Source organism: Balaenoptera ricei, chromosome 8, assembly GCF_028023285.1.
Source record: "Balaenoptera ricei isolate mBalRic1 chromosome 8, mBalRic1.hap2, whole genome shotgun sequence".
NCBI lineage: Eukaryota > Metazoa > Chordata > Mammalia > Artiodactyla > Balaenopteridae > Balaenoptera > Balaenoptera ricei.
Genome location: NC_082646.1, coordinates 13,014,517 through 13,037,464, shown reverse-complemented (window position 1 = coordinate 13,037,464; position 22,948 = coordinate 13,014,517). Strand labels below are relative to the sequence as shown.

Here is a 22,948-nt window from a genome sequence, read left to right as displayed (position 1 = left end):
AGTGCACTCACCTGTCACTTGGGGACAGTGTGCCTGGTTTTTGGGTCCCTCAGACTGAGAAACTGAAATCCCCAGTTGGGAAGTAAACACAGACCTGGATTTTGTCAAGGAGACTGCAGGCCAGTGGCAGTCAGGAGCTTCTTGGCTCTTCCTGGAACCAGACCGGCCCGCTGCACTGAGGCCCCATGGTGGGGGGTGGGAGGAGCTTTAGATCCCACACAGGGGTCCAACAATCTCAGTCTGCTTCTCCCTACCACCCCCCTTCTCAGCCATACCTCGTTGGTCCTGAGTCCCAGCCTTTGCTCAGTGATGGAAAGCGGACCCAGACATCCTGCTTCACAGCCTGCTCACTTGCCTACCTGTTGCCCCCCGCTCAGTTCCATAAACACATCCCAACACCTTCCATTTGCCGCGCACTGTGCCAGCTGCTGGGGGTTCTACCCCCTGGATAATGGGGGAATCTGACATGTATACAAGTAAACACTCTATTTTATGATTCATGCCTCAAGAGAAGTCTGTCCAAGGTCCAGTACAGGTGTAGGGAAGAGAGTGATTAGTTTTGGGAGTTCTTGGCTTCACAGATGAGGGGCCTTCTGAACAGGGTTTTGAAAGCATAATAGGAGTTCTCCAGGAGAATAAATGGAGAAGAACATTGTAGGCAGGATAAGGAGTGTTGCAGGGACACGTGTGTGAGATGTGGGGTGTATAAGGGAAATTCCAAGCATTGGCTATGTCTTGGAAATTGGGTTCAAAAGAGGATAGACAGGGCATGAATCTGGGGAGAGGTATGTAGGGAGTGGACCTGGCCCAGAGGTTAGGTTTTATCCATAGGTAATGTAACCCTTCTCTCCTGCTGCCCCTGCCTGGGGACAGAGATGCTGCTTTCTCAGGAGCTGGACTGACCCAGGCTCTCCTGTGGGCTGACCTTCCAGGGCTCCTTGGGGAGCACTTGGCCCTCCTGCCCACGAAGCTGTCCTGGGTCGGTCCGCTGTCTGCTTGCCTTCTGTGGCACAGGCCGAAGAGGTGTTTCTGGGGGACCAGGAGCTCAGAGGAAGCTGGGTGTCTGGACTTGGCGCGGATGCTGGTAGGGAGGATTGGCTGGGGGTGGGGCTGATTTCACTGCCAAGGGCCCGCCCACCCCCCGGGTCAGAGTCCCTCTGGCAGTTTCTCCAGCCCAGGGGTGCGGGAGTGGCTCCTTCCTGCTGGCCAGTGGTGGGCAGCCAGGACTCGAGTCCTTGTGTTCAGCTTGCTTCAGCTCCCCGTCTCCCTGTCTCTCTCTCATTTCAACACTTTCTTCCCATGACTCCAAGTGGGGCGGCTGCTGCACCATCACACTGGGGGATTGTGGGAGTATCCTCTCTCCTTGCCCAGGAGGGGATACATCCCTCTCCTCCCCTGCTCAGTCCATACAGAAGAGCACCCTTTCACGTGCTTTCTTGTGACCCAGGTGGTGAGGGAGCCCACTCAGAGGCCTGGAACTGAGTGAGTCACAGAGCCCTTTCCTCAGCCCGATGCAACCAGCACAACTACCTGGCCAGCACGACTCAGACTCAGCCAGGCCTCTGCCTTCTCCTTGCCTTGGGCTACAGGCCTAAGAGGCTGACCTTAGGATCTGCTGGGAGACCCTGCCTCCCTCTTCCCTGAGGTGGGCTCCTGGTCATTCCCCCTGCCCTGGGCTGGGTTGCCCTTCGGCTTTGCATCTGCCCTGGTGGGTTAGTATTAGTGCAGAAAGCCTTTGGCCACAGAATTTTCTCTGGTTCTGCACTCAGGTGGAGGTCAGTTTGCAGTCACCTTCTTCGGCCCCTCTGGATGGAGGCTGGGGGCTCTGGGCTCTGCAGCCCCGCCCTCGTTTCTCCCTCACCTCTGACTTCCATGTCATCTGTCTGGAGCACACATGAATTACGGAAAGTGTTTAGCACTGTGCCTGGCACATAGTCAATATGTAATAAATGGCTGCTATTTTTGTTGATAGCTACTCCATAAATGCATATTGACAGTGGTGATGATGTTGGTGATGGTGATGTTGATGGTGGTGATGATGTTGGTGGTGCTGGTGATGACGAGGATGGTGGTGATGATGTTGGTGGTGCTGGTGATGATGAGGATGGTGGTGCTTCTCCCCTCCCTGGAGTCCTGGCTTCTCCCCTAAGCTAGCATGCTGGGCCAAGTTACACCTGTGGCCACCTTAGCTTACTATCATATATAATATGATACCATACATGTATTCCATGTGCTTTTACTTAAATTAGCTCATTTGATGCCCCCCAACCCATTGCCTCTGTTGACAGATGGCTAACTGGAGGCTCAGAGAAATTTAATAAAATGCTCAAGGTCACACATCTCACTGATGACGGAAATGAGATAGGAACCCAGGTGTCCGGGTTCTCAGTGCAGAGCTCCGAGCGGCCTTGATGAGGATCTTCTCCCTGTTCATCTGCAGGGGAAGACAGGCCAGCTCCTTCTTAGTTTGCCACTTACTTAGCTGTAGAATCTTGGGCAAGTCACTCAAATTCTCTGAGCCTCAGTATCCTCACCTGTAAAATGGGAATCACAACAGGGTTGTTCTCAGATGTAAATGAGCTAGTGCATGTCAGAGCCCTCAGCACAGTGCCTGCGCCCACTCAGTGCTTAATGAGCATTGGTTCAAGGAAGGCAGGGGACATGTCTGCTCCTTGGGCAACTCCCAGGCAGCTCGGGTTGGGACCCCTGCTCTAATCTCGCCTGTGGCCCTCTCTCATCCCTGCCCTCAGCTTTCCCTAGTCCCTTGCTGGTCACGATCTGCAAAGCCAACTTGTCTAGACCTCTGCGGGCCTTAGGACATCCAAGTGTGTGTGAGTGTATGTGTGTATGGGTGTATGTGTGTATACGTGTATGGGTGTATACGTGTGTATGTGGGTGTATGTGTACATGTGCGTGTGTGTGACACAGAGAGAGAGACTGTGACACTCCTTGGGGAGGGCTGAGGGCAGTCACTTCCCACTCTGCACGCAGCATTCCCGCCATCTGGAATGCTCTCCCCAGTGTCACCAGGGTCCCAGCCCCTCCCACCCAGCCCTTCACACCTTGAGTTGTCATTAGGAGGAGAAAGGAACATGAGGGAGGCTAACTTTCCCAGAAGCCCGCCCCTCGCCACAGGGTTTGCTCCCAGAGCCCTCTGCAAAGTTGGGCCCAGCTGGAGAGAGTTACTGGGATTTCACGCACATTCCTTGGGGGAGAGGGACTATCTCCCTGTTGAGGACCCTGCCAGGCAGGACCCTGAGCCCCAGCCCTCTCAGAGGGAGGAAGATGAGCGAGGCTATTGCCCAGCCAGCTGGAGAAGGCCAGGGGGCACAGGGAAGCCATTTGTCTGTCATGCACCCTGTGGGCTGGGCTGGGCACTCCCTCCCGCCCCTCTGCGTGCCCTCTCCCCTCACCTGCCAGCTCCTAACTCCTTCCTGCCTCTCTCACAAAGGGCTGCTTTGAAGGGGAAAGAAGGACCAAATCTGAGAAGGCGCACAGAGCAGTGGGGAAAATAATGGCCTGGACGCTCCAGTATTTCTAGTGCTGTGACCTTAGCTGTTCTGAGCCTCAGTTTTCTCCTCTGTAAAGTGGAGACATGGCAGAAATAAGTGAGATAACGCACAAGGAGCTCCTGGGGTAGAGCGGCCTCTATGAATCGTAGCAGCAGTGATAGTAGTGTTCTAACATCAGTGGTGTTCTCGGCGATTCCGACATTGAAGCACAATGTTGGTTCCCTCCTTTGCCTGGATTGCGGGGGAGGGACTGAGCACCTCTGGTGAGCTCCAGATTCTTCCAGCCCCAGCAGGTGTTCCTTCATTACCCCTCACTGCTGCCCTCGGGTGCCACGGTCCAGCACCCAGCAGTAGGAAGCCTGGGCAGGGCAAGGGGCCCTGGGCTCTGTCCTCACAGAAACCAAACCTCACTGGGCTGGGGTCGGTGTCCCCTGACGTCTCAGGCAGGCTCCCCAGCCCACTTCCCACTCTCAACTGCTGGGCACTGCACAGCAACTTCCTGCACTGTTGGAGCCTCCACTGTCCCCTGCGGAGGGGGAGAGACCAGGACGTCAGGGTGGCCTTGCGGGAGCCTCGTCTCTCTTCTAGTCTGGTTGGAGCTCTTACAGCCGTGGCCTGCCTCCCTGGGGCTGGGATGAGACGTCGTGAGTGACAGCATTAAAGCAGTCACGTCTGACCCTGCCCCACTGTGGCGTGATGGTATCAGCTCTGTGCGCGGAGCAGGAAGATGTGAGGTCCAGGGCAGCTGAGACCATTCCTAGGCATGGTCTGGCGGTTGGACTGAAGGCTACGATAGCCGGTGGGTTCCAGAGCAGGCTCAGCCACAGGGCACGGTCTGGAGCTGGTTCAGGGTGCCAGTGGTGGGTGGGAGGAGGGGGCAGCAGACTGACTGCCCCTCCCCCGCCCCGACAGGCACGCTGCCCGGGGTCTCGGAGACAGCCTGTCGTCCAAGCCCCTGCTCCCTGCTTTGGGGACCCATCACTCGTCCCAGTCTTGGTGGGTGCCCAGGGGGACCCTCACCACCCACAAAGCCCAGGACTTCCCCTGCACGGTTTGAGGGCTGGCCAGGGAAGGGGCTGCATCTCCAGCTCTTTCAGGCTCTTCCCCCCCTGCTCCCCCTCTGAACAGGCTCTGGCTTTTGGGGAGGGGTCCCATGGGTCCCATTATGGACCCATAATGGTCCCCACCCCCCCCCCCCCCACCCACTGCCTAAACTTCCTGCTACAACAGTCACTGCCTATGAGGATAAACTTCTTCCATTTTATTTTATCTGGGACAAGATGAGCCATTTCCAAAAGGAGTGTTACTAGGAAAATAAGAAGAATAGGAAATAAAAACATACAGGGGTGGTCAAGTTCATGGAGGACCTACTTCTTCTCCTAAGGTAATTTACCATCTAGCCACAGACTCACTAGAAATCTCTGAAGGTCAGTGCTGCTGGCAGAAAGCTTGGGCAGAAAGCCCTGGGAGGAAGTGAGGTCTGTCACTGGAGATATTCTAGCAGGGCCCTGATGCTTCCTTGGTGGGGAATGACCTTGACAGCTCACTACATAATGATGGTCCTTCACTTCCGCATAGAACTTCACGGTTTACAAAAGGGCTTTCGCTGGCCTTCTCGAGTCTTTGGTGTAATCCTAGGAATTAGGCAGAGCAAGGATTAACATCCCTGTTTTGCAGACGAGAAAACTGAGGGACAAGAGAGAAGTGGCTTTTCCCAAAGTCACAGGGAGGTGGTGGCCACACTTGCTGGGATCCACATGTTGAGCCACCAAGGCAAAGCGGCTCCACCCTCAGGGCGCCCGTGGTTCTTTCCTGACCCAGTCTCTCGTGGACGCCCATCCCACCTACCTGCCCCTTCCTCCAGGGTTGGACCACATTTGCAGGGTACTTAGCAGGTGGCTGGAGGTGATTCTGGAGTTAATGGGGCCTCAGCAGGGAGAGTGGAAACATCTCTACAGGGACACATTAGCCAGATAAACTGGGGGTCTTGAGGCTTCTGGGAGGGGCTGGGTGGGGAAGGGGACCTGAAAAGGCTAGAATTCTGGAAGCAAAGAGCCAGAAGCTGAGGGGTTATGTCTGTCTCCCTGTGAGTCATGGGTGTTGATGTTTTAGCTGTCTGTCCATCCTGGGCAGGGGTCCTCTGCAGGACCCCTCTCCTTGTAGCCTCTCCTTGTGGCAAATCTCCCAAATCAAGTGTATATTGAGAGTAGTACTCGAAATGAGGGGATTTAGATCTGGAAATTCTATGTTAAAATGCTGTGAAATTCAATGGTGCTTCTCTGGGCCTTGCCAAGGTGGGGAATGCACGGCACATAGGAGGAGCTCTGGTTCTTAGAGGGGCTGCGTTGGGCTGCAGGGGGATGAGCTCCAATGCCCTGGGGTCGCTGGGGTCCAGGGGTTCGGAAGACTCAGGAAATCTGGAGGACTTCAGGATCTGGACACTTCTGGGGAGGTCAGGAGGAGAGGAGCAGCTTAGTTCTGGCAAGTTCTCTGAGTGGCACCATGGCAAGCCTGAGAGATTTGATTACATTTGTTCACCCCTCTCAAGTTGAGGGGAAAACAACCTCAAGAAAAGAAACAGGGGACACCTGGACTCTGGGTCCTTCTTGGGAAAAACACTGGAAGAGGTCAGACTTGGATTGGGGGTGGGCGTCTGGGTGGGGGAGGTGTGGGATGGTATTGCCTGTGCGCAGGCCACGTGCATCATAACACCTGCCCCTCACTGCAGCCCGTGAAGTAGGCCTTATTGTCTCCATTTTACCCCACTTGCCCCAAATCACCAAGCTAATAAGAGATAGATTTGACTGAACAGATTTGACTGACAGATTTGACTGAACCTAGGTCTGTATGACTCCCAAACTGGGCCCGCCCACCAATGTTTGCGTGCGCCTAGGCTGTGCTTCGGGATTCTGGATACTACCTCAAAGGGGCCTGTGTATGTTCCACACATTTCTTAAGTTATAAGCTGGTGTAAAACTGTGACCATGGTGGCATTTTGTTTCTTTTTAATGGGAGGTTCGGTAGGGAGCAAAGAGCACTTGGCTTGGAGTCAGAAGGCCTGGGTCCAAGTTATGAGTCTACCACCCACCACCTGTGTGACTTTGGGCCAGACGTTTAACATCCCTGAGCCTCGGGTTAATCATCAGCTAAATGGGGTTCCTTCCTGACCTTCCCAGCTGGCTGTGAGGATCCTGGGGTGCCGAGTGCCCTCCGGCTACCCAAAGCGCCTGGTCTAGTCTAGTTGATTCCTGATGCAAATGTTTACCTGGAGGTCCTCCCCACGCTGGGTATTCTACATCTTCTCCAGATCACTTCTCGTTTTCCAAAGTCATCTGTGATACCATCTCTTCCAGGAAGCTTTTCCTATGAGCCCCGCCTGCCCCTGATGACTCCATCTGATACCAAACGTGGTTCCCACAAGCTCAGTCAATCCCCGCCTGGGATACTTGTTGCTTTGTGTACTGAAACTTGTGTCAGGCCCAGGATGCCCCCAGGAGTTAGGCTGGTGTGGCCTCCTCTCCTGGCTCTTCTCCCACTCTGTTGTCAGGACATGACTCTGCCCTTTAGGAGCGCTGCAGGCAGTGGGCAGGGTAGTACAATGGTTAGAGCATGGCCTCTGAGGCCAGACTGCCTGGGTTCGAAGCCCAGCTCCCCACCAGCAAACTCTGTGACTTTGGACAACTCTCTTCATTTCTCTGGTAATGATGGTAATAGTAATTCTAAGTCTGAGGTAAGGATTTAATATCATAGAGTAATTTGAACAATGCCTGACACTTAGTGAGTGATATTATAAGTCTTAGCTATTATTAAAAGCTCTTGATTCACTGTGCAATTTCCAAATGTCATATAAGTGTAAGGAATTCTTACTGTTGTTAGCCTTCTGGGACTCGATTTCCCCATTTGTGGGTTGGGGCAAATGATCTTTGAGGTTGCTCTGGTTCTAATGGTCTATAATTCTAAAATAGGTAGATAGATGTCTTGCTTGGGATCTGCACATGTTGTGCTGTAGGGGCAAAAGGATAGGGCAAAGGGCAGGGCACCGCAGGACCCAGGCTCAGGAAGGGAGAGGATGATCGCTGGGAGGTGATGGCAGAAAACACCTAAAATTTAGAGGCAGCAGGTGTTGGAGGGTGAGTCTTCCCAATCAGGGGGGTCCTGTGTGCTGTTTTCACCCAGAGCCTGCAGGAAGGCCAGTACCAACCAGCTTTGGGCCCCAGTTCCCTTGTGAGCCTGTGATGTCTCCTGAAAGAGCTGCATGTAAGGGACCTACACTTTTCATTGATCGAAACCCCAAGTCTTTCTAGGGTGAACTCTGGAGGAAAACCCTGGAGACACATAGCAGCTGGCACCCCGTAAGTACGCTGTCAGAGGAGACGTGGGGAGCCCACTGCCACTGTGGTTTTCCCAGTGGGGACCGCTTCTCTGCTCAGCCCTTGTAAAGGCTTGGATCTCTGCTCTGCTAGCAGGGCAGATCCGTCACTTCTCTGCAGAGGAGCATGGCGTGGGGTGTTCTCACCGGTGAGGGGGCTGCTGCCCACCTTCCCCCATACTCCCCCTGCTGCAGCAAGCCAGACTCTTCTGGAAGCTGCCCCTGCTCACTATCACCCCAGACACCTGGCCTCAGGATCAATTACAGTAGATAGAGGCAACGGAATGGGGCGTGGTGATTCATCACTGTCAGGGCTGCGGGGGACCTGTCACCCCAGCCCTGCTTTGTCTCCAGGGGTAGCCCAGGAGAGGTCACCAAGCTCCCATCTCCCCGGTTCTTTGTTCCATACGTAGAAAGTCATGAAATCAGAGAGGCGAAGGGTTTTGCTCAAAGTCACTGGGTGAGACGTGGCAGAGAGGAAGCAGAGCTCAGCCTCCTGATTCCCAGTCCAGGCATCTTTCCAGCACATTACCTGCCTCCTGCCTTTGGTCCAGCCCTGACCACCTGCACTTCCCTGCCAACCCATTATCATCAGCAGCGAAAAGCCCATCTGGGTGTTGCTCACCGTCCCCTGCCTTTTTTTTGGTGAAACTCCAGGAAAACTGCATTGCTTAGGAATCGATCGTGGGGAGCAGAGGAAGGTTTCCCAGCTAATTCCACCCAGTGTCATCATCATGACACTTCGACAGCTCATTTCAGCCATAGGGCATTGCTTTGTGTCTTGTGTCAGAATTCCTGATTGCCGAAGGCTGGCCCTTCCTTCCTGCTACTCTGGGACTCTTCCAGAACACACACCACCCTCCCTCCTCCTCTGGCTCTGCCTGTCCTGTCCCCGCCTCCCCAGGGCCTCCTAGGCACCTAGAACAGGGACCTGTCCCCAGATGGCCACAGAGTGGCTGCTAACCCATCCTCCAGGGAATGCATGACAATGGATTTTCCAAAAAAATTTTTTTTAAGTCTAGGACCCTTTCAGAACTCCAAATCTCTGATAGTCATATGAAAGTGTTGACATCCTTAGTCATCAGGGAAATGCAAATTAAATCACGAGATACCTCTATGCCCTTGCCAGATGGCTAAACCTAGAAGGATAGATGATACCAAGTGTGGGCAAGGAAGTGGAGGCATCAGAACCCTCTTACACTGGGGCATAAATTGGAAAACTGTTTGGCTGTATCTATCAATCCTAATTCCGTTCTAAACAGAAATGAGTGTTAAGTGCTCCAAAGTTACATACAAGACTGTTTGCAGCAACTTTATTCATAATTGCCCCAAACTGGAAACCACATACATATTCACTAATGACAGAATAGAGGACTACATTGTGGCACCATTCACACGATAGAATATTACACAGCGAGGAGAATCACGGATACATCTCATAGACATCGTATTGAGTGAAAGAAGCCAGACACACAAGTAAGTGTGCACTTTGCATGATTCCATTTATGTGAAGTTCCAGAATGGGGGTGTTTGCCTGAGAGGGAGCTTGAGCGAGCCTCCGTGACTTGATCTGGGGCTGATGACGTGGGTGTATACATAAAACATGGTTATAAAAATATGGAGCTGTTCCCTTAAGATTTGACACTTTACTGTCGGTATTGGTATTCCTCAATACAATTTTCTTTTAAGTTAAAAATAACAAAGGGTTAAAACCTGACACAGAATCCTGGAAAGTAAAACAATGGAAAGTTGAGACCCACCCTCTTGCCTCCCACCTCAGGAGGCTCCGGGGCATTCCTGAAGATGAAACTTTGGAGGGCTTGCTGGAAGCCTTTGCTCTGGAGTAAGCGTGGCCTCAGGTTCCCACAGCTGGCCCCAGTCCCCCACCCCCCGGCGGTGGTCTAGCATAGGAATCCCCACCAAGGCCACGCCCTTGAGGGACACGTCGCAGCGCCTCAATGCCTTGTCCCTCCCACTAGCTGGTGGGTCTTTGCGTGGGATGATGCAAGTCAGGGAGAAAGGAACTAAGGGGATGGTCACCCCATAGCCAGGAAGGCGCAGAGCTGGGATTCTACTTGGACTTGGCAAGAGTCCTAGTGCCTGATGTCGTTTCTATGACAGGTTCTGTTTCCATGATGCAATTTGCTGCTGCTAAGGGCAGTTGCACAGTGGTGAAAATAATAGTAAGAGCTAATATTATCCTAGCTTAACCGAGCACTTACTCTGTTCCAGGCATTGTGTTAAGTACTTTATAAAGGGATGATTCTCCTTTAATCCCCACAGCAACCCTCTGTGGTAGGTGCCACTGTTATCTGCTTTACAACTAACTTTCTCTCTCTATAACTATCTTTATTCATCCCAGCAGTCTGTTCACATGGATTGAGAAATAAAGCTCAGGGAAAGCAAGCAACTTGCCTAAGGTTCACACAGCTGACAAGTGGTAGGACTAGGGATTGAATCGAGATCAATGGACCCTAAGGCCCTGCCTCTTCCCTTTAACCAGGTTTTCAATAGATGTCGAGTGTGAACTCAACTGATGATAGAACCAGCATCTGAAAGGATCCCAACAGGCTGAAATGCTGACTTTGTCATTAAGATAAAACTGAGCAGAGATACATGAAAAGCGCCACATTTAGGAGAAAAATAGACAGCCCAAGTACAGGGTGAGAGAGATCTGCTCAGAGGCAGCACACATGAAAAAGACTCAAAGGTTTATTCATCCACCCATCCATCCACCCATGCATCCAGAAATTTAACCACCACGACTGAGCCCCTCTGTGTTCCATACCATCACCATGAGGTCAGCTGGGTTGGCTGTGCCACAGAGTAAGAGAGAGTACGCTAGGTTCAGGGAGGACATGCAGATAGTCTCCCACCCCTCCACCCCCATCGCCTGCTGGTCAGATCAGTTCCTGGAAACAGCATTTATTCCCTGGCCCTCAGAATGGGAGGGAGCTGATAATGGGTTTTCTTCAGGAACAGCTGGAGTAATGGGATTTTTTTTAAAGGCTCTTTTTTTCTTAGAGCAGTTTTAGGTTCACAGCAAAATTGAAAGACACAGAGAATTCCCATATACCCCCTGCCCCCATATATTCACAGCCACCACTACCAAAATCTCTCACCAAAGTTGTACATTTGTTACAATCAGTGAACCTCCAGAGATACATTATGACCACCCAAAGTCCAAAGATAACTGGGATTTTTGATGTGAGTCAAGTCACATCAAGTCAACTCCGCCAAGGCTTGAACCCAGGTTTGCCTGACTCCTAAGTCCAGGTTCCTAACAGATGTGTTGCTAAGTGGCCTGATGACTAGAGGGAGAATCATATGAAAAAGAGGTTGGGCCAGGAGTAATCATCTCCAAATACCTGAAGGACTGTCCTAGGAAGGCCAGATCACGTAGCTTCTCCGGGAAATACCTAGACCAATGGGTGAAACTTAGGGGAGGGAAATTTTGTCTGAATAGAGAAGTTGCCTTTTGATGCTAGGGCTTAGCTCTAGAGGTAGTGCGGTGCCCCTCTCCAGAGGCACCTGGGATGCTTGGAGGACAGCCCTGCCTCGGGGAGGTTGGGCCATGCCACCTGCAAGATCTCTTGACTCTCACGTGGATGAGTTCATTTTGGTTCAACCTTTATTGACCACCCACTCTGTCCACCCTGGGCTGGGTGCTGAGGATGAATAAGATGGGATCCAGCCCTCCAGGGGCTTACAGCCTGGTAGGAAGGCAGCTTGTGTGGTCCTATCACTTGCTGACTCTTTTCTCATCCATGGAGGCTCTCTCGAGGCTGAGGGTCCCATGGAGATGAGCTGGCCACTAACTGAGGAGCCAGTGGGTGTGAGGAGTTCAGGCTGAGGACACCCCAGCCTGCCGTTCTGTGAGTCAGTTATTCCCCCAAAGGTCTTTGCTCCCTGTGGAATGGAATACCTTCCTCAGAGAAGGCTCTGGAGGGGCCCTCTGGCTAGTCCTTGGGCAAGGAGGAAAGGGCTTATGGGGCCCAGGTGTGCCACCTTCCCTCTCTGTCTCTCTCCGAGGGTCCCCCCTCATCTGCCTAACTGGACTCTAAGGAGACTATCACTGTCCTTCATAAACCCCATTTGCTTCTCCTAAGGTGGTAACACTACGGAGCAACAACCCCATTCGGGGCGGGCCTGCGAGACTGCCTGCCCGAGCTTTTAACTCAGGATCCCACTTTCCCTCTGACAGGTGCCCAGAGGCCAAGCACTCAGGAATGTTCTAAACCCAGAAAACCTGCTCCATTAGTGTTACAAGCACGGTTCCATCCTGGCTCCCTACTTGCCTCCAGGGACTGGCCTCCATTGCAGTCACTTGTCATCCAGGATCCCGTCTCAGAGGGGATGAGGATGGCGATGATGCAGATGATTGATGATGGTGACAATACAGAGCATATTTGGCACCCAAACTCTTATGTGCATTAACTCACCGAATCACCTAACTACCCACCCCGCAGTCCCAGTCTCCCATCTCATGACGTGCCTCTTCCTCATGATTGACACCTTGGATGGCCTCTGCCTCCACACCGGGGGCTCTGACTCTGGCTGTTCATTGGAACCTCCTGGGTAGCTTGTTGAAAATATAGCTGTCTGGGTCCCAACCCTAGAGCTCTGACCCTATTGGCCTGGGGGTGGGGCCTGGATATTTGATTTTTTAAATCCCCAGGTGATTTGGGTTCTGTGTCCAGGGTTTAGTTCCCTGGCTCAGTGGAGCCTGCGGTGTGTGTTGATGATGCCCTGGGGCTGGTTCTTGAGCCAAGCAAGGCCATTCCTATACCTTTCCTAGCTCAGGATGAGTTTGGATGCAGCAGGGCCAGAAGGGCCAGCTTAGATGTGGCCCAAGGCAATGAAGCGAGGGTGCCCTCCAGCTAGGGAAGGCGTGGCTGGCAGAGAGGAGGGAGGGAAGAGGGCAGTGCTTGCAGCTTCTCATCTGGGAGTTGATGCTGGGGTTGGGGAGTGGGATTTGGCCTGGCTCTGCCATCCGGCCTGTAAGCCAAGGCAGAAAATAGGGTTTGGGAGCCCTATACGCCAGTACCAAGCTGGAGCCCAAGCATTGCTCCCCAGAAGTGTCTGGCTGTGGGGAGAGGACAGAGGGGGTCTAGGAGCAGGGTCTGGTTGCTGCTTTCCTCAAGCTTTCACAGAGCCCTTTCCTCTTCCATTTTCCCACCAACCTATGTGCCTCTCATTCCTCAAAACCACTGCAGATACCATCTGTGCTATTATGACTTATAACAGGAAGTGTATATTTGGCCTTCGTCTTGTTCCTGGCACAAATCCTAAAACCCTTGGAATTTCCTAAGGAATAAGAGTGAGAGAGGTGTCTTGTCATTCTTAGGACATCCTTTTCAACCAGGCCTGAGTTTATGTTAATGAGCTGGCTTTTGGAAAGCACCTAAGGATGGGGGTTGGGTGCCAGGCGAACAACCAAGTTTGGAACTTTCGACCCCACCCCTGACCTCTGCGGAGGGGAGAGGGGCTGGAAATTGAGTTCAGTCATCAATGGCCAATAATTTAATGGATCATGCCCATGTGAGGAAGCCTCCATAAAACCCCGGAAGGACAGGTTTGGAGAGCTTCCAGGTTGGTGCTGGGAGAGGCTAGTTCCCTGAGGCATGGAAGCCCCACGCCCCTTTCCCATATACCTTGCCCTCTGCATCTCTTCCTTTTAACTGTTCCTGAGTGGGATCCTTTTACACTAAACCAGTAATCTAGCGAGTAAACCGGTTTCCTAAGTTCTATGAGCTGCTCTAGTAAATTAATCGAACGCAGGGAGGGGGTCGTGGGGACCTCTGATTTATAGCCAGTCAGTCAGAAGCACAGGTAACAACCTGGACTTGTGATTAGCACCTGAAGTGGGACGAGTCTTGTGCGACTGAGCCCTTAACTGTGAGATCTGATGCTGCCTCCAGGTAAATACGGTTAGAATTGAATTGATTGCTCGGTGGTGTGGGAAAAAACTACATCAGAACTGGGACCAGAATCACACTGCCTTTTCCAGGAAGTCTTCTCCACGGGCCCTGTCTGACCGATGGCTCCACTCAACACCAAGTGTGGCTCCCGAAAGCCCAGTTTACACCCCAGGGGTGTTTGTCCTATTCTGGGGCCGGGGTGGGGAACCGAGCCTTGGGTCACATCTAGTATACCCCCAAGGGAGTTAGGCTGGTACCACCCCTTCCCCTGGACTCCTCCTACTCCTACTGCTCTCAGGACATGGCCTTGTCCTTGAGCATGTTTAGCACATGCTTTCTGATGGTCTGGTTACCAAACCTTAGTTTTCTTTCTAGGCTCCAGTTCTCCACGTGCTGAACAAGTGTGTTGGACTAGAACGATCTCTTTTATTAGAAGAATTAATATAAGATGCTAAATTCCAAGCCGTCCTGAAATACTCTTAACACACCTTTGGTCTGGGGAACTTCTACACATCCTTCAGGGCTCAGGGGAAAATTCACCTCTTCTATCAAGCCTTTCAGACCTTCCCAGACAAAATTAGTCACTCCCGTTCTGTGCTACCATGGCACTTTACACATAGCTCTGCTTCAGTCCATGGCCAGCATGGCACTGTTTTGGGGTTTAGGACCCTGGAGGCTCTGAATTCTTTGAGACCAGGGACTCTGGGTGGGACTATCACAGGGTCGCACAGTGCCTGGCCCAGCGTGGCCAAATGAATGAATGCATGAGTGGATAAATGAATCCCTCAGTTCATCAAGTTCATTCCCTTAACCATCTGCAGAGGGTAAGGTAAGGAGGATGGGAGAGAGGACTCCTTGGTACGCAGAGAGGAGCTTTGGCTGCCCAGCTATCTCAGTTCTGGGCCCACAGTCGAGGTAAGGCAATGGTGGGCACACCCCAGGGGGACCTTGGCCTCTCAGGTGGATCCTGTCTCTAAGCCATTCAGCGTTTTGTCCTCTGCTCTGCTGAGGGTGGGGAGGGAGCACAGGGGCAAGGGTTGAAGTTTGGGCAGAAGTAGCCTAACTAGCAGAAGGTTCTTCCAAAGCCTAGCTCAACTAGAAAGCTACGTGTGTCCTGGCCTCCTGGTATCTCGGGGGATGGGGCTGGGTCTGGCTTCTCCAGCCCGGAGAGGCTGTGCCTGGGACTAATTGGCTTGCCCTCCTTCGGCTGCTGGAGAAAGTCTTGGCTAATTTGCCGGAACGCTCTAGTTAAATGCCAATTAGGACATTCTGTCCATTGCTCTCTTCCAATATATTAATAATGTAATTAAGCATTTATTGCCTGTGCAAATTAAAAATTAACTTAAACGGACAGCCTGGAAAACTGAGGAAGTGACCGCTTAAACAACCAATTTGCATCTCACTCGAGTATCAACATCCAAACACAGTCTAAGGTGCTGGGTTTGACCTTCCAGTGAGGGACCCAGCCAGCTGCCGACAGCTGCTGGCTTCTCCTGCTCCCGCCAATTCCGCCCGCCCCAAGCCCATGTTCGGAGGGCGTGGTCCTGCCCCACATGGGCGGGAGGGCCTGCTGCTGGGCAGCTACCTAGGCTTCCAGCGTCCCCACCCCCTTTTCTCAGGGGTGTATGGTGTGGATTTCAGTGAAAGGAGATGCTGCTGGGGGTGGCTGGGAGGGGGCAGTCACTGAAGCCCCTGCCACTGCCACCCCTGGATCGATTTGTCCTGCATTCCAGCCCAGGAGATGGGAAGCAGATGGTGCTGGAGCGGGGAGGGGCGAGGTAACCAAGGAACTAGGAGACCTTCCTTCCAACCAGCCCCCTGGGGGGCGGGGCAGGGTCTCTGAGAGCTTGCAGGGGATGCAGTCGGCAGTATCCTCCAAAAAGATGAGAGGATAAAGCTCCTGTCTCTGCCCTGTCCCCAGGGACCTGTCTAACACGACAGGTGTGACATTGCTGGTTTTCTTCTCCAAACCACCACGGGAGGGGACTTGGCAGGAAGGAGCAGGACAGTGGGGGGGCGGGGGGGTGGTGAGGAGGGGATTTGGAGGGGCCTGAGTAGGAGCTCTGGGGCAGGAGGGCAGGGGACTCTAGCCAGCACAGGGCCCTCCCTCTACACCACCGGTCCCCAGACTCTCAGGCCGCGTGTTGAAGGGCTCCCTGCTTGTGTCTGAGCAGCCAACCCCTCCCGATGCTGCTGTCCGCGGCGGTCCCATGTGTGTGCAAGGCGGTTCAGTGGCAGCCCGGGAGCTGTGCTGAGGACTCAGGCAGGACCCTCACGTTTGCCCTTGGGGCTCCCGCAAGAGGGCGGGTTGGGGCTCCTTTGGCCTGGGCAGGGGGCTCCTTCGGGGTCCGAGTCAGTGTTCCAGAGCCATGGGAACGGGGCCCGGGGTGGAGGCCGCCTTCCTTGCACTGGGGCGCTGGCTCATCCCCGCTGTACCCTGTCCTGCCCCCAGGTCCGTGGGGAAGGGCCCAGCTCCCTAGGGACACGAAGCAACCGCGGTTGTTTTAAAGACTTTATTTATAAAAAAGTACATTTTTTTTTCCTCAGTACATTTTTCAACCCATCATTTTTTTTTTTATACAAGTAAAAGGGGGTGATGCAAACACCCCCTGGGTTAGAACCAGGAGAATCTGCTGGGCCGTCCCTGGGACCAAAGACAAAAACAGTGACTAAGAAATTGAAGCAAAGGTAGTGCATCACACTCAGGGGGGAGGGGAGGGGGCAGCTTCTCCTGGATTTTGTTTCCATTTATACAAAAAAAGAAAACAAAAAAAAAAAAGAAAACCATTTGTTTTGTTTGTTTGTTTCCGGCCAAGAATCCCATTCCTCACAGCAGGAGTCAGAAGAGCAGCAGCACCTGTGGGGCAGGGGCTCCTCTGGCCTTACAATCGGGCGGCAGCAGCGAGGTCCCAGAAGCCCTCACCGCCTGGGCCACGGCGCAGGGGCCTGGGCACGTCTCCCCGTGGGCCTGGGGCCTGGTGGGGCCCACCTGAGGGTTCCTGGTGGCAGTCAGGCCTAGAAGGTCTCCGTCTGGCCCCCGGGAGGCCTGGCAGCCCTCCCCTCCTCCCATGTGAGCTGCCCACACCACCTAACACAATCCCCGATTCTTCTGCTTGGAGGATGGCAGAAAAATTATTGCACCAGTGACTCGGGCACGCGGGAGGGGGTTGGCATGGGGGCACATGCCTGGCAAACAGGGCCCCCGTGAGTCTCTCTTATGGCCCGAGCGCTGGGAAATCAGTTTTTCCTGAAGGGCTTTCAGCAGGACCAGCCCAGCCCCTTGGCATGTCTGTGGGGCCGGGGCACCTGTGCTTGGGTCTGTCGGGGGGCGTGCGCCAGGCCTGACGCATGGCTGCGCGTGCCACGTGGGCCAGGCCTGACGTGGCTGCACGTGCGTGCCTGTGTTCCCTGATTCCATGCTGCCGCTCTTCAGATCCTTCTGATCAAAGGGGACTCAGGGTTGTTACACATTAGAACAGTATCAAAATCTTAAGGAAAGAGGGGTATTGGTGGAGTGGGGGGCGGGCAAGGACGGGGAGGGCAACAAGAGGCAGGATGACCAGTGGGGAGGCCTTGGCACAATGCAGACCAAGTTTATTTCATTTCCAGCAAAGGCAGAAGCTCAGCTCATGTTGGGGGCACGGAGGAGAAGCAAGACTTCTTCGTCTCTCTGCTGGGCCAGACCTCCACTGTGCCAGCGGCTGTGGCTATGGGCCCAGCAGTAGTACCCACCGCCCCACAAACTCGGGGCACAGAAAACCCCGTCACCCCAGGCCCAAGGGCCGACCCCGGCCTCGTGCCGACTCTTGGCCCCGGGTAGCAGCTGCCCTGCTGGGCATGCTGCTGATGGGTCCCTGCCAAGGCAGGAGCCTCCTACGTGGCCCACACATGTGGCACGGACCCCACAATTTGTGCTTTGCTGGAGGGGAGGGCTTGGAGGTGTCTTAAGGGGGACTCAGTGCTTTGGCTGGGCCCGGGGGCCTCCTAAGTCCATCATATAAGGAGGAAGAGGGGGTGGCAGTGCAGATAAGGGAGACACAAGAGGAAGAGTCCTTTCAGTCTTGTGATTTCAAGGGGACAGAGAATGCCTCTATCAGGCAGGCCCCTGGGATTTCCTCCTGCCTGGGGGCAAGGGGACCAAGCAGAGGGGCCAGGGTGGTGTGAGGTGGGATGGGGCAGTGATGTAACATGGAAAAGGTCCTCTGCCCTGGGGGGGACACTAATACTGCTGGGAGATGCAGCCCAGCTCCTCCACCCCCTCTGCCCTGTGGCTAGAAAGACCCCAGAAGTTTCTCCCAACTCCACCCCATCCAGTACCCCCAATGCCAAGAGAGGGGAGTGCCGCCCCAGGGCTGGCATGGCTTCAGACTTCTGCTACGTGGCTACTGGGTGGTCCGGGCTGGGGCTAGGGCAGTGGGGGCTGGGGGAGGGGCGCGACCCAGCTGGTGGGTCCAGGGTTGCCAGAGCAGAGATGGAGCTGGCTGGGGGTTCCATAGCAGCACCGGGGAGGGGAGGAGTAGGGCGGGAGGCTGGGGGCTCCCTTGGGAAGCCTATGGCAGGGTAGGTTGGTGCCCGTGGGGCACAGAGTGGTCTGCCTTCCTCCCCCCAACACTTGCCATCCCACAGAGCCCCTGCACCCTGGGCTAAGTTCACTGGAATCCTCATGGGCAGGCATGAACCTGCCTCTCCCATCCCAGGGTCTTTCCCATCTAGAGTGCTAGGGGGATGGGGTAGGCAAATGGAGGAACTGAGGCACTTTGAGCTGGGGGAGCAAAGAAGGGGCTGGGAGGGGCCTTCCTCCATGGTATCCTGGGGAAGACCATCAGTCTCAGGTGATTGACAGGAACCCAGAACCCCATTCAAGAAGGGAATCTACAACTCAAAGGGAAAGCTTCTCCATGGTTCCCCACCTCATCCAGAATGGAGACCAGGGATAGCTGAAGCAGGACGGGGAGGGTGGCGAGCAGGAGCTTCGGACTCAGGATCCCTGGCTCCCCGTGCCCCTCGCACTTTCTGGCAGGCCCGGAGCAGCTACCTTGGCCTTTGTGGGCCAGGAGCTACCTGCGCTCTGCAGGGTCTTATCAGCCTGTGTTTGCAGAGCTCCTATCGTGCGGGCTTCCTTCTCCGGTGCCCTCTGCATTGATCCTCCTTCACCTGTAGCTCCTGGAGGTAATTCCCTTCCGGGATCCCAGCTCTGACTCCCCAAGAAAATCAAGAGTTGCTAGCACTTGATGGATAGGGAGAAATTCAAGAAACTTCCATGCTATGAGAAGCGGTTAAGAGCCAGCCTGAGATGCTAGGGTGGAGGCACCGAAGGGCCTAGTCTCAGCTCTCCCTGGAAGCTTCTGAAGGCTGGCCCCATCCTCAGCTGGAAGGAAGGGGGAGAGGTGGAGCAGAGGGGCGGGCCTTGGGCAGTGTCCAGCCGGGGTAAGGCATGTGACCCCAGGGGGAGCACAGGGGTAGACACGAGCGGCGTGTGTGTATGTGTGTGTAAGTGTGCATACGTGTTGGTAGAAGTATATGGGAAGTGTGGGCCAGAGTCTACCTGGAGTCCCGCTATGTGGGGAGCAGACTGGGGTAAAGAGGAGGACACACCAGAGCTGGGCCACCTTAACTCTCTGGAGGCCAATGAGGAAAAAAAATGTAAAACTAACCTTGCCAGGAAAACACACTGCCCAAGGCCTCAGGTGGCGACCTCAGCTTGATTCACTTAACAAACAAAGACGACCCTGGGTGCTTTGGAAAAGCCACCCCCCCTCCCCTACCCCTTGGGCGCAATGGCTGCCTAGACCGGGGGTCCGAACTCCAGCTGGTCAGCTCACGGTGGGATGGGGGAGGGGGTGCCGGGTTCCCTCCCCCAGGGAAAAAGGAGCAGCATCTGGGGTCGGCGGCAGGGGGCTTTTCCTCTTGGAGCCCCTTCAGCCCTCCACCCGCAGAGACAGGACACAGACAAATTCCAGTGTTGGGGGCAGGGGAGGGCTGGCTCCCCAAACCCCGGAGGGACGTCTAGGTACACAAGACGGGACTAGGGCTCCCTGCGGAGGGTGGCAGGTGGGGTCAGGGGAGGAAAGGTACCAGCAACACCGAAGCCACAGTGAACACACACCATGGGGGAGGATGGGGGGGAGGCAGGGAGGAAATCAAAACAAAGCCAGGCCGCGTGCCCTGGGCTCCCAGGTACCCCAGCAGCTGGGTGAGTCTCTGTCGAGCTCCTGGAGCAGTGGACGGTGGGGGGCGGGCAGGGGGCGTGCGGGTGTGGGCTTGGGGCAGGGTCTCTGTAGACAGGGCTACACGTACCACTCCTTCTTGGAAATGAAAGACCCGTCGTTCTGAGAAACCATGTTTTCGGCCAAGTCCAGCTGCTCAGGGTCGTACTGGTAGCCCAGAGTCCGGTCCCCGTAGCAGCCGTCCTGATGGGCCTCCGCCTCATCCACCGTGAAGTAGGGCCGCTTGGCGTCCTCGTCGTATTTGGGGTGAGGGCCGCCCACCTTGCGCTCGCCGCCTCCGCCCTCCTCCTCCTCTTCCTCCTCGTAGCTGCTGCCGCCCAGGGGGCCGGCTTTCTTCTCGTCGTCCGAGTCCTCAGGGTACTGAAGGTTCTGGGCCATGGGCGGGTGGTGCTGGGGGATGCCGGCCTTGCTGTAGCCATTGCCGTACACGTGCTTCTTGGTGCTGTAGTCGCCCTTGAAGGTGTGCCGGCGCCGGCGCAGGGCCACCACGATCCCGCCGACCACGGCCAGCACCAGCAGAATGCTCCCCACCGCGCCCCCGATGATGGCCGTGGGCACCGGCCCGGCGCGCCGCCCGGGTTCGCGAGGAGACGGGGTGTAGGGGAACTCTGGGTGAGGAAGAGAGATGGAGGGGGGACAGTGTCAGTGTCTGCTCCTGGGGAGTCAGCAGGGGTGGCAGGGGAGGGAAAGCCAGGAAGTGGGCCCGAGGTCCCCCCAGCACCCCACCCATCCAGGAGCCCAACACGCTGCAGCGTGGGTAGCTGGGGCCAGAGAGAGGCAGAGACAGCCTCGTAGCCCCAGAGCCCCCAGGCTGACTTTCTCCTTGGATGTGGAGCCAGCCCACCCATGACCCCGTGTCCAAGTAGACGCCAGTCACCGCCATGACACCCCGTGAAGTAAGTATGCTGTTAATTTCCCTCCAGCACACGAAGAGACGGGGCTTAGAGAAGTCAAATAACTTGTCCGAGGCCATCAGCCAATGACGCGTCGTTGATTCTCTTGCACCGAAAGCCTGTGCAAGTGTCACCACTGCCCCTCTGCCCGACACCTGCTGGTCACTGCGCCCCAGCACCACACCTTGGCTTCTGAGACTCGGAGCCTGGAGCAGACCGGGTGCCCCACGCCTGATTTCATCTGCTCCGAGGTGCTGGCCCCATAGATGCCCCGTGAGTGCCAGAGACCCGGGCTGTGGCTCTTGGCTGCAGTCTGGCCCTGCAGGGCAGGGTGGGGGCCAGGGTGCAGCCAAGCTGGGCTATGAGCATAAGACACTCAGCATGGCTGTGCAGAAAGGGGGCGTGAGAGTACGTGAGTAGCAAAGATGACAAGTATACACAAGCGAGCACGCGTGCCGGCATACACCCTTGTTGTCGCCACCGGCCCACACACATGTGCTGATGTGATGAACGTGTGTGTACGAATATGTACACACTGAGGGCAGAGCAGAAACGAGAAGGCAGAAAAGGTGAAAAGAGAAAGGAAGTGGGTGGGCAGGGCGAGAAGGCTGGGCGGGTGACTGTCGGCCAGTGGGGCCAGGCCAGAGGCCGAAGGGGTGCCCAGGTGATGCTGAGGGAGGCGGTTCCCAGCACCACCACAGGGTGGCACCGGAGACCACGGCTGGCCTTGGACAGGAGGAGCCGGTGGGCAGGTCCAGGGCAGGCCTGGAGGGCTGACCTCGGCTGCTCCCAGCCCTCCTCTCTTCAGGCCAAGGGAGGCGGTCAATCTGGGCATATGTTCTGGCCTTTGGGAATCTGTTTCTGCCAGTTCACTCCCCTATTCAGCATCACTCCCTCCGTGGGAATCCTGTTCCTCCTATGAGACCAGTCCCTCCTCCCAGAGGTGGAGCCGGTCTGGTGTGTGAGCCTGCGGGGTGCTGTCTGCAGCGGGAGCAGGGCAAGGATTCTAGAAGAGAAGAGGAAGCGCCTTCCACGAGTTCGGGCTGGAAGGGCTAATGAAAACACGGGGGCCGAAGAAGGGAGGCGATTTGCCTGCGTCACATGGCTGAGCTGGGACCACCCAGAGACTCCTGCTCCGGGCCTCTCCACGGGGCGGGAGTTGGCAGAGAGAAGCACAACCACTGAGGACGCAGCTTCCCACTTGTCACCACTGCGTCCTCGGTGCAGGTCACCGAGTGGCTGCGTGATAAATATTTATTGTATATTTGTCCTCACCGCCCACTTCCAGAACAGTCTCCCTGAACCTCAAGCGTCTTCTCCTGGTTCACCAGGTCCCATCTGTTCACCGCCCTGAAAAGGGCTGCACACTTGCTCCCTGCGAGGTGGGAGGTGTTGCCACAAGAAACGCCCAAGAGGCAGCTGGCAGGAACCTAGCCACCTGTGTACTTTCAACCTGCCGGCTCCCTCTTCAGTTCTTACCCTGTACCTGCGTGCTCTCTCCTCTCGCCACCTGCCGCATCATCGCTCCATCCACCCACCCACCTATCCACTCAGCAAACATGTACCAGGCATCTGTTTCGCTAGTCACAGGATACAAGGAACTCACAGCCCAGCTGAGGAACCAAATGACACTCTTAAGCAAAGCAGCACGCGGACATCAAGGGCGCTGGCAGATAAGGGCTTCAGGAGTGCAGTGCAGGAAAGTCCTGTGGCCTGGAGTTTGAAAAGGCTTCTTGGAGGAGAGAAGACTTAGGCCAAGCCTTGAAGGATGACTAGGACTTGGAGAGGTCAGCAGAATAAGAAAGGCATCAGGTGGAGGAACCTGCCCTTCCTCTCTGACATGTTTCCTTTGCCTTCCAATAAACACAAGGAGTCCTTGACCCTCGGCTTTCTTTTTGGAGCCTTCTGTCTGCAGACTGCACTGCTGGGCCTTCTCTCTGCTCCAGCCGCCTGGCTGGGGGCTCCATCCTTGGACCTTACCCTCTGCTTTCTGTCCTAGGGACAGACCTGGCCTCAGTGTCATGAG

The 22,948-nt window shown here is 55.2% G+C and overlaps 1 protein-coding gene across 2 annotated transcripts in view; it reads right to left on the bottom strand.

Annotated features, from left to right (window-relative positions):
• Positions 1-22,948, bottom strand: part of NECTIN1 (nectin cell adhesion molecule 1) — an 89,801-nt gene that overhangs the window by 5,377 nt on the left and 61,476 nt on the right. The window contains exon 6 of one of the 2 annotated variants that reach the window (XM_059929284.1): positions 18,205-20,637. The exons of the other annotated variant lie outside the window; for it this stretch is intronic. Coding sequence (XP_059785267.1) covers positions 20,090-20,637 — 548 coding nt within the window. The 3' untranslated portion in view covers positions 18,205-20,089. Of the gene's footprint in view, positions 1-18,204; positions 20,638-22,948 lie in introns of those variants that run through there. 2 annotated transcript variants of the gene reach the window in all.